Source organism: Bos grunniens, chromosome 17 (genome assembly GCF_055505025.1).
Source record: "Bos grunniens cultivar Pamir isolate PY7600 chromosome 17, Bosgru_T2T1.0, whole genome shotgun sequence".
In the NCBI taxonomy this organism is placed as follows: Eukaryota; Metazoa; Chordata; class Mammalia; order Artiodactyla; family Bovidae; genus Bos; species Bos grunniens.
In genome coordinates this window covers 54,278,208-54,289,668 of record NC_141181.1, presented here as the reverse complement: position 1 = coordinate 54,289,668, position 11,461 = coordinate 54,278,208, and the positions used below count along the sequence as shown (strand labels likewise).

At 50.2% G+C, this 11,461-nt stretch overlaps 1 protein-coding gene across 9 annotated transcripts in view; it reads right to left on the bottom strand.

Annotated features, from left to right (window-relative positions):
• Positions 1 to 1,582: 1,582 nt before the first annotated feature.
• CAMKK2 (calcium/calmodulin dependent protein kinase kinase 2) overlaps positions 1,583 to 11,461 on the bottom strand; it is a 52,524-nt gene continuing 42,645 nt past the window's right edge. For 5 of the 9 annotated variants that reach the window (XM_086347690.1, XM_086347681.1, XM_086347683.1 and 2 more), the window contains 3 exons: positions 8,121 to 8,221; positions 7,579 to 7,621; positions 1,583 to 4,789 (listed from right to left, as the gene is read on the bottom strand). In XM_086347690.1, coding sequence (XP_086203816.1) covers positions 4,625 to 4,789; positions 7,579 to 7,621; positions 8,121 to 8,221 — 309 coding nt within the window. In that variant the 3' untranslated portion in view covers positions 1,583 to 4,624. The remainder of the gene's footprint in view (positions 4,790 to 7,578; positions 7,622 to 8,120; positions 8,222 to 11,461) is intronic. The other 4 variants (XM_086347684.1, XM_086347688.1, XM_086347689.1 and 1 more) reach the window with 1 other exon arrangement.

Sequence of the window (11,461 nt, the reverse complement as noted above, 5' to 3'; positions counted from 1 at the left end):
TGCTTCTGTGGGGTAGATGACAACCTGGGCTTTTCTTGCTTTGGGAGGGAAAGAAAAAGTTTACCAACCCCTTTGAAAAAGTTTTGGTTCAAGCTACCTTCTCCCCCCAGCCATGGGACACAGTGTGGATCTTAGTTCCCTGACCAGGGATCAAACCTACGCCCCCTGCATTGAAAGACAGATTCTTAACCACTGGACCACCAGGGAAGTCCCTTGAGCTACTGTTTTTGAAAAATGCCTGCTTGAATACACAGGTCCCATGGAGCTGGACTGTTTAGGAAAAGTTTATTCTCTTGCAGGCTAAGGAGTCATGGTTGCTGGAGTGGGAGAGACTTCTTATGCCCCCCGCCCTTTCTAAAGATGGGGTGAGGGCTGGGGCACTGATCTTGAACTCGCCAGAATTGCCTTGTGTTCTGCTAACAGCCCCGCTTGTTGGCACTCCTTGGCACGGCCTCTTAAGTAGAGCTTTTTCAGCCTTGCACCCATGGATGACCTTCCAGGAGACTCTGAAACCCCTAAAACTCTGCAAAGTGAGGCACCTGTGGGCATTTCTTCTTGCTTTCATCAGATTCTCCATGGGGGGAGGGGAGCCTTTAAATAGCAACAGCTGCTCTTGACTCGAAGGCCAGTATTTCAGGGCTGTTATTTCTGCAATAACAGGAGTCTTTCAGACTTCATCCACTGTCCCCTGATAACAGAGAACTGAAGTTCAAAGCCAGTAACGCAGTGCCGTGGGCTGGATTCACATTTGAAGTGCAGGGAACCTTCAGCCCACAGTCTGGAGAAAGCAGCAGTTCTAAAACAGTCTCCAGACGTCATGAAAACTGGCAACCATCAAGGCTCTGCAGAACACTGAATTAGTTGATATTCGGAGCCTTTTCTGAGCCTGTTTACAGATGACGACCCGTAAAATGGGCTCAATACCCAGCTTATGTGGTGGAGTGTCACGTAGCATGACTGCCCACAAGATGTATTCAGTGTGTGATTAAAACTGCTCCCATAGCGGCTCACCTGTTTGGGCTCCACCAGAAAATTCTATCTGGCAGTGAGCTGCCTCAGAGCAGTGCGTTGCAAACTTCAGCATCAAGTGAGTCACCTGGGGCCCTTGTCTGAATGGGGCCTGTGAATCTGAATTGCTAAGCCACTCCCAGGTGACGCTGGTACTGCTGACGTGGGGACCACCCTCTCAGTAGGGAGGTACTCTCGTGCTCAGTCGTGTCCGACTCTTTTTGACCCCATGCACTGTGGCCCACCAGGCTCCTCTGTCCGTGCGATTTTCCAGGCAAGAATATTGGAACGGGTTGCCACTTCCTACTCCAGGAGATCTTCTGGATCCAGAGATCGAATCCTCATCTTCTGCGTCTCTGCATTGGCAGGTGGATTCTTTACCACTGCGCCACCAAGAAGACCCAGGGAGGTATTAGGACATGCTTAAATTAGGGACTTGCTGAGTACATCAGCCCTGACTCGGGCATTCAACTTTGCTGCCAGCCTAAGGAAGGCAAACAGACATGAGGACAGGCGACCTCAAGACCACTGACTTAAACAACCAAAAAAAAAACCATCCCCAAGAGGCCGAGACTTTGCACCATTTTGCTGTTTATTTCAAGTTTACAGAGAAGCTTAAACATTTGTGGAAAAACACTGAAGGCTTATTTTTTAAGTTCATGTACTTTTCAGTGATAAATACACAGTATTTAACTTTGTACACCTGATAAAAGGAAAATGCATAGTAGAAAGGATCAGGAATAAAACAGAAGCATCGGGCATGAAATCAACCACAGAATAGAAAAGTCAGTAGTCCCATGAAACTCAGCCTGTAAAGCTGGAGAGAAGATTGAAATCAACAACCTTGAAACCTTCCCTAGCACCTTGGAAGCGAGTGGAGGTCTTGGTTCTTCCCCCTGGTGACAAGAAGCTACCCTTTGGAAGATGGGTGAGAGCGACAGGTGGAGCCTATGTGTCTAAATTGCACAGTTCTTCGCCTCGTCCTGAAAGGCTTGGAGGACGAGAGCCCTGGCTTACGAGAAAGGCCAGACCAGCGGGTAGACGGCCTCTCCGGCCCCAAGTGCCAGCAAGGGGCTAGATAAGGCTTTGTGGGAGCCACTGGCCAGGCTGTGGAACAGATGGGGAAGTGAAACAGGGAGGAAGAAAGATGGATAGAGAACATGTGCTTCTTCAAGGCCACAGGTGCAGGCCACTGCTTGCTTAAAAATTGGTCCCACAGATGAGCCAGTAATGGAAGAGAAGGACAGGCATCCTTTTTTGCTTACCTAGAAAAGTTGCTCATATCAGCTTCTGCCCTTTCCTGACAGAGTTGGGTTTTGGGGAAAAAAATCAATGTTTGTGCTCTAAGGAGTGTAGACAAACCCCAAGAGTCTGCACTCCAAGTAGCTCTAATGCTTTTTGTTACAGCCCTCTCTGCTTATCCTTTGCTCAGTGGGGTGGTTCTTTTCCACAGCTTTCTTTGGTGTGTCTTAGTGTTAAAAAAAAAAAAAAAATAGTAATGAAAATGGGCCTCCCCCAACCCACCTGCCTGAACAGTTCAGTGCCATCTGATCACTGGCTTTCCACATGTGAAATCTTCGACGGAGAGTTTCATGGTGGGAGAAATGGCATTGCCGATGCAGTTGTGTAAACACAGGAGGAGTTCTGCAGAGGCTCTGCATGCTACCAGCCCCGCCCCTCCGGGCGAGCCCCCCACTACCAGGTCAGCATCCACATGGACTAAGACGAAGAGCCGGCTGACTTGAACCACTGCAAGGTGCTTACTGCAAACTAACCAGACTCATTTGTTCCCAGGAGGGGTGGAGCCTGTAGATTTAAACAAGCACAGGAGGAAGAAGTACTGGATTACAGAAATAAAGAAAGCAGGCCAGAGGACCCTCCATCAGATGGGTGTCCTTGGCTCTAGGAAACCAGCCTTCTCTAACTCTGTACTGCTTATAAGGTAGAAAGAAGAGTCTGGCTAAATGACAGTCAAGAGCTTACGAAGATCTGTGGAAGCTCTGTGAACGCACTTGGCAGCAGACACAAGACCTGCTGCTCTGTCTCTGCAGAAAGGGCCCCTTTCAACAGGGATCAGCCAGAAGCTACAGGAGAGCTCATACTTCTGATCCTGATTACCGACACTATTTTCCTCAAGGCAGATTCCACAAAGCACTGGGAATCCCCCAGGCCAAGTCCTTCCAATTTTCCTCCCTCTTGAACTTCAGTTACCCACACGGGACCCTGGAAGAAGTCACACTTGAACTGCAACCAAACTTCCCAATGTTAGTTGGAAGTCAAAAACATAAACTTTTTTCTTTCTGGACTGCTGGCTACAAAAGGGGACTTCCTGTGCCAAGCTCTGGTTGCCTTGGACCCGAGGACTGCTCTAGGTTTCAAGAATCTTCTCTAAAAGGGTATCCTATAGTTATTGTTTAGATCGTAACAGAGCTTTGCCAATAAGGATGATCATTTATGTCTCAGCTAAATGAAAGTACTTCTTAACTAGCCCTCCACAAACTGGATAACTGTTTGTTTCACTGACTATAACAATCAGCTACTGCTGAAAAAGAAAACAGAATCTTAGCAGCCTCTAGAATACACAGGTTATAAGCAAGCTGAGCTGCTAATATACAGGATAGATGTCATTGGCGCTAACTCTGATCATACACCTGAAGCCATGGGATAGCTCCTGGAAGCCCGAAATAATTTCTGAACTGCTCAAGAGTTCAGACTAGTTAGAAAATTGAAAGTATTTGTTGTTGTTGTTTACTCTTAAGCCATGTAATGTACATGGAAGTGTAGGATTTAATTTCACCCTGAAGTTTCTGTAATTTAACAGGAGATTGACTAGAGCCCCTTCAACTACTTAAGAAAAGTTTCAGCTCTGAGCGGCTGTCATAAACACACTCGTTCAGTCCTTGAGAGGAGATGTCCCACCATAACCACCAAATGCCCTTCTGGGAATGCAAAATCCGCACCCCAGCACCCCACCCCACCCCCACCAAGCTCTTATGTATCAAGCCCTTTCCGTTTTCCTGATTACAGCTCTACTCATTAAAAAATTTATAGTCCTTCTTAGGAATAAGTTGGGTCGAATCAGGCTGCAGCTACTGAGGGCTAGCCCTGTCCTGACCCCATGAATCCACATTCTAGAACGTGCCATGATTTGGGGTTTTGCACGAAGTCACACCTGCTCTTCCTCTCCCTTTCAAATGCAGCCAACTGTGGCCTCGGACCACACCACCAGAGTTTCCCGCCAGTTCTTCCTGATGTTCAAATCTCACACACATTCAGTTGGTATCTCTTAACACCATTCTGAGTTCACAAGGAAGGATTTTTGGCATAAAAACGTCTTAAAAAGCAATTGTCCCCCAATGCACGAGGCTTTGGGTCTGCAACTCCTCACACCCGCCCATTCAGCCAGCCAGCGGCCAAAGTCGATGTCATGGAGTCGTCTTTTTTTTTTTTTTTGTCCCCTTTAAAACAAGAAAGAAATCAAACAAACTAAAAACAAAACCAGAGATGACTGTCAAGGCTCTACACACGTGCTCGGTTTCCCGTAGGACATGCTGCTATGGAAACACAGGGCGCCGCCAGCAGAGGTGAGACGTGCATGCGCAGTCGCGGTCCGGCGCTACTCCATCACCTCGTCCGGCCGCGCAGGATGAGTGTGCTCTAGGGAGCAGGGGCCTGGGACCCCCCAACTCTCCACGCCAGGGCCGCCTTTCATGAGAGTACTTCCTCCTCCCCTACGGGGGCCGGTTCGGGGCCCTGGAGGCTGTCTTCGCTGCCTTGCTTCCTGCTCACCGAACAAAAAAACCCACATTAAGTCCTGGGCGACGCGGGCAGGGCCCTGAACCAATGTCTCTGGCAGTCCTGCACTGCCTGGACCATTATTTACTTCCGTTTTTAGAGTCTCTCCCCCTTTTTTCTTATGTGAAAGTTTCAGAGGAGACCTTGCATCCCTTTGGTAAATGGAAAACCAGCATCATGTGCCAAAAATAGCAAGGCATATAAACTATAAACATAGATGTGAACCTATGGGCTGACACCTGAAACCATAGCACAGAGCACAGGTCGTATGGGCTCCACACTGGGGCCTGTTTACAGAGAATTTAGGCATCTTCGCTTCCCCCGCTTTAGGCTCTAAGCTCTTGTGGGGCAGGAACCATACTGTCTTCAGTCTCCAGGTGTGTTTCATGGGGGACACGAGCAGGACCACCCGACTCGGCCTGGTACAAAGCCAGCCTTCAGGACATGGTTGTCAACAGAAATGTGCTGAGCACACAGGCCCAAGGGATGCCTCTGACAGAGAGAAGGGCCCTCATCTTGGCAATGTGTGACCAGAGCAGAAGAGACTAGGTTGGTGGGAAATGTCCCCATGTTCCCAAGAGGCCATACCCTGAAGTGTCCCCAGCTAGAGCTGCCTGGGGTGACGGATATGGGCCGCGTGATGGGAAATGTGAGGGAAAGTCCCTAAGGAGAGGCCCAAACCCTTTACCAACATTAAGCAAAGAATGCCTGTCCTAAGGACAGCCACTGGGCTTGCCACATAGGACTGGTATCTACTGAGTGCCTTTGGCCAGAAGGGACACTGCCCTGTGCATCAGGCAAGGGCATGATGTCCGTACATTCCTAGGAATAAACTCCTCTTTGTTTAAAAATCACACACATTGGCTATTATGTTTCTGCCAAAGAAGAGAGGGTCAAGTCTCTTGGGAGGAGAGATGTAATTGGATATCCAGTGAGGCCCAACAGCTGTCTGCTCATACCAGCTGGTCTCACTACTGACGGGCCATGGGCCCAAGGCCTCCAAAGACTGCCTAAGCCCTCCAAAGACTGCCTAAGCCCTAAGAGCCCCAGAGTGCTGGACTACTGGGACAAGCAAAAGCATCCACCCGTGGGCTAAGGGCAAGGGCAGATAATCCCCAGGTGCTTCTGGGATGGAGATGAGGGAAGAGAGAGGCAATAAGGTCTTTTGGGCCAATCTCAGTCTTTGGTGTCCTGTAACTTTGATCTCATTAAAAACAGAAGATGAAATAAACAGACTCGCACAAAAAAGGAAGCAAACCATAAAACAGGTTGAGAAGAGAAGGGACAAGTATAGGCCAGCCCATTAGGCTTCAACCTGTGACCTTGTAAGGCTCACACCGTTAAGTGGGGCCACCTCAACTCGCGGCTGTAGAGATGCTTGAGAACACCGTGGCAGGGACGGAGGCAGCCTTCCCAGGCTGTCCATGATCGGTTCTGAGGGCTAACTGCCGTTTTCCCTGCTCTGGAAGAGCATAAATGATCCACAGATGGTCTTCCTACGTTACTGTATGAGCACCTGGCTCCTATGGTGGCCAAGAAATTGCATCTCGTAAGCCAACTCCTAACAAACAAATGCCGCTTGCATAGGCATCGTTCAGGGCAGCATTATTCATGCGTGACAGTCCCCAAAGTGGAAAATGTATTCATCACCGAATGAATGGAGAGACAGAGTGTAGGTATATCCATACAACGGAATATGATCTAGCCATAAATATGAATGAAGTTCTGACACGTGCTGTACCATAGATGAACCTCAGAAATATTAGGCTGAGTGAAAGAAGCCAGACACAAAGGCCACAGACTGTATGATTCCATTGATATGAAATGTCCAGAATATGTCAATCTATAGAAACTGCAAGTAGCCTCGTGCTGGCTGGGGGATGGGGGAGTTGGGTGGTCAGAGACAAGGGTACAGAGTTTCTACTTGAGCTAATGAAAATATTCTAAAAGTGACTGTAGTGATGGTTACACAGCTCGGCAAATATATTAAACTCTATTGAGTTATATACTTTAAATGGGTGAAGTATATGGTATGTGACTTATAGCTCAACACAGCAGCTTTTGAGACTTAGAAATGATTGCCTGGAGCTCCCAACTGAGAATGAGGTGGTGAGATGGGCTCGGTGGGGAGAGTCCCAGGACTGCTATCCTGTCACAGGCACGGGGTGGGGAGTGATCATCCTGTCATCTCAGGCTTGCAGGGACAGAAATGCTCCTCTGTCCTGGGAGGTGCTAGGACAGCTAGGCTGGGCATGTGTTTGGAAGAGGATGGTGGACTGGGGGGAATAGGTCCAGATCCTCCTCCGAACCAGGGGAGCTTTCACACTCATTTGCAACAGGCTGGACGGGGACTTATTTTTTAGGTCTTAACCCATCAGAGAAGAAGGGGCAGATGCTGCAGGGCCTCAGAGGGGGAGTCCCCGAGCACAGCATGCCTGCTCTAGGCTCTGACCACCAGCTCAGATCAGGGGCGGCCTCGGCCCATGACATAGCTTCAAGGCCGTTGACGTGCACCGAGCCTAGGTGGGTGCCAGACTAGGTCTAAGACCCGAGTGAGTTCACAGGCATTCCGGGTGGAGCGCCATGCACCCGCAGCCCCAGCCCACATGCACGACCCGCCACCAGGTCCAAGCCCCTGGATGCCCCGTTTTCCTCCTGGGTCTGGAGGCCCCCGGCTGGATGGAAGGTCCGCCTGGGTGCAGATGCCCCGTGCTCTGCAGCTGCCCCCGCCCCCAGGCCCCGGCAGAGGCGAAGGCACAGGCAGGCAGGCGTTACCTTGGGCTCAGACAAGGGCTCACACTCCCTGGTTGGTTTTTTGCTGGAATCGCCAGAGGGGAGGGAAAAGGGAAGTGAGAAGGGACACTTGGCACCCACGGCATGCCTGTCCCCCAACCCCCAGAGACACTCAGACCCCGAACACCAGCTTCACGGAGCTGTTGCCAGGGTGGTCAGGAGCAGGATACTCCCCCTCACTGTGAGACGTTTTGGGGGGTGGTGGTCCCATGAGTGAGACTGGCCTTGCTCACTCTTCATAGGGCCACAATCCCACCATCAAGCATGCATTCTCTGTGGTCTAACAGCCTGATAATCAACCATTCTCCCACCCCTGTTAAAATGCATGTACCCCTGAAGAAAGATAAAAGTTCCCTGTCAGTCAAGGAGGCAGGCTGGGTCCAGGGTGGGGCAAAAACCAAAGCCAGCAGCTTTGCTCTGACTTCCCCAGAGAGCCTGGCAGGGCTGATCTGAGTCTGGACACCGCTGGGCCCAGAGATGGTGGGGCAGGGCGGCCTCCAGCTCCCCACCCCAGGGATACTCACCCGAGCAGGTTTCCAGGCGCTGACAAGGAACGCTCCTCCCGCCGGCTGCCCTCAAACGGGTTCCCGAAGGAGCGTTTTCGTATCATGGTCTTCACCAGGATCTGGAAAGGAGAGGAGGAGGCTCAGCCACCTGGGTGTGGGGGTACTCCAGGCAACAGCCTCCCTCGTGCCATAGCACAAGTCTCCCATCTTTTTCTCTTCCCCTCCCCTCATTCCCACCCACCTGCACACACACACCCTGCCCCCTGCCAGTTCCCAGGACTGATTGCTGATGGCGAGCCTTTGAGAAACATCCACCCAGGATACAGGAGCCAAAGCCATCACCAAGTCTCACTGGCCCACAGCCAGAATCTTCCACAGCTCCCTGGCTGTCAACAAGATAAGGTCTAAACTCCTCAGTCCGACATCCGGAGCCTGTCACAGCCTAGTCTCAGCCTACCCGACTGCAGGAGAGCTGGAGAGCCTGTCACAGCCTAGTCTCAGCCTACCCGACTGCAGGAGAGCTGGAGAGCCTGTCACAGCCTAGTCTCAGCCTACCCAACTGCAGGAGAGCTGAAGAGCCTGTCACAGCCTAGCCTCAGCCTACCCGGCTGCAGGAGAGCTGGAGAGCCTGTCACAGCCCAGTCTCAGCCTACCCGACTGCAGGAGAGCTGGCCTGCACTGTTTGTCCAGTGTCCGTGGTACCATCCGTCTCACCTGAGCCATCGCTGGACAGGCCCTCCTGGCCCGTCAACCTGTCTCCTCTTCAAGGCAAGGCTTTTACTGGCGGTGAAAGCCGTCTACAACCACCCCAACAGGCAACCAATTACTGCTTCCCAGGTATAATCTGAGAGGGAGGGGGATCACTGCACTTTTAATTTAAATGTAATTCACACAGCTTAAAATTTACCACTTTAAAGTGTACAGTTCAATGGTTTTTAGTATATTCACATCACCACTATCTAATTTCAGAACATTTACATCACCGCCAAGAGAAACCCAGTACCCATTAGCAGCCACCCACATTCCTCCTCCCCAGTCCCTGGCAACCACCAATCCACTTTCTGTCTCTATGGGTTTGTCTTTTCTCATTTCGGATAAATGGAATCATTCACTATGTAGCCTCTGGGGTCTGGCTTCTTTTACTCAGCAAGCATGATGTTTTCAAGGTCCACCATGCTGCACTGCTTTATTCCTTTGTATGGCCTGGTAATAATCCTTTGTGTGGATACACCACATTTTGCTTATTTGTTCATCCACTGCTGGATATTTGGACCATTTCCACTTTGGGGTTATTGTGACTAAAGCTACTATGTACATCTGTGTACAAGAGTTTGTGTGGACATACTTTCCACACAAAATGTTTTCATTTCTCTTGGGTGTACACCTAGGAGTGGAATTCTCAGATCATCTGGTAACTCTCTGTGTAACACTTTATGGAGCTGCCCGACTGTCTTCTACAGCGGCTGCACCATTCTGCAGTCCCAGGAGCAATACAAAAGGGCACTAGTTCCTCGGAGTCGGGGGGGGGGGTTCATTTTTGTTGAGGATGAGAAGCTTTGGTCCCAGTCTAAGGAGCTGAGGAGACATCCCAGGATACGGAGGGTGGCCCATCCACAAGTTGGTGTGATGTGAGGGCAAGAGAGGTCTGAGGTCCTGAAAGCCCTTCTAAACCTGAGAGGCACTGGGAGCCAGCCTGTCCACAGCCATGAGATGGAACTCTTTGGTGTCCCCCACCCCGCCCACCAGGAGACAGACAGGGTCTGCAGCTTGGTTGGGAAACACATGCCAGAGGAGGCGATCTTTGGGGAAAGGGTCACTACCCCTCTGTCACGTCCCTCAGCCACTGCTCAGCTTCCCTCCTCTGCCTCCCAGTCTGCCCCTCAGCGCATCCTTTTTTTAAAAAAAAAGTTAATTTGGCTGCGTCGGATCTTTAGTTGTGGCTCGAGGGGTCTTCACTGCATCATGTGGGATTGTTTGTTGCAGTGAGGACTGTTTAGTTGGGGCACTCGGGCTCCAGAGCATGTGCGCTCAGTAGTTGGAGTGCAAGGGCTTAGCTGCAGAAGCATATGGGATCTTAGTTCCCTGACCAAGGATTGAACCCATGTCCCCTGCACTGCAAGGCAGATTCTTAACCACTGGACCATCAGGGAAGTCTCTCGCCCTATCCTTTCTGAAACCCATATCTGATTCCCTCATGCCCTGACTTGGTATCTCTCACCCCTATGAGTTTGGAACTTAACCTGTTACAGGCCACGGAGCCATGGAAGGTTCATGATGCTTTTGGCTGCTGTCGTTCATGAAAGAATTTTCAAAGTGGCCTCAACACCTGTATGGCTCTGGCCTCCTTCCAAGTAAAGTATGATGTCTCGTCAAGCTGTTTCATATACTAAGCCTCTGGACTTTAAAAAAAAAAAAAGATTTTCATGCTAAAAGAGTAGGGGGAAGTGTTTTTTAAAACCACTGATTTACTAAAAGGTGGAAACCACCAAATGTCCATCAACTGATGAATAGTAAAATATGCTCTATCCCTACAATGGAACACTATTTGGCCCTAAAAAGGAATGACTGGGTACAATGTGGATGAATCTTGAAAACATTAACGTTGAGTTAAAGAACCAGACACAAAAGGCCATTTACTGTACGATTCCATTTATATGAAATGGCCAGAATAGGCAGGTCTACAGCAACAGTAGATGCCAGGGGTTGGGGGTGGTTGGGGAGGGAAGAGTGAGTGATTGTCAACAGGTATGGGGTTTCTCTTGGGGATGATGAAAATGTTCCAGAACTACAGACGTGATGGCTGCACAATACTATAAATGTATTAAATGCCACTGTATTGTTCACTTCAAAATGGTTAATTTTATATTACATGAATTTGACCTCAATTTAAAGAAAGAAAAGAAAAATGCTGAGATAAGAGAACGAAGGCCATACCCCTTGACAAGCACGCATGGTGCCTCACTTGCCAAGGCCCAAGCTCTGTGGTTCCTGGAACATTCGGACCCGTTTCGCTCCCCCAGTGAGCCTGGCCAGCCCTCAGGACCCAGCGGAAGGGGCTCCTACCCTGCGAAGCCTCCCAGTCCCGCCCCTCTCCCCGCTGGCCTGTCACTGTGTGGACACTCAGTGTGTGATGGCACCAGAGGGTGATTTTTTCCAGATTCATCTTCCTCAAGAGGCCAGAAGCCCTATGAGGGCTGGCACTGTCCCGTGCTCATCTCTGTAACCTCATGCCTGGCACACACAGCTGAAGCCCCCACGGCCTCCTTGTCCCCCAAAATTCAGTCTCCATGTGGGACCTTCCTCAGGCCAACACTGATCATGCCACTCCCCTGAATCAAATCCTGCAGGTGCTTCCCACA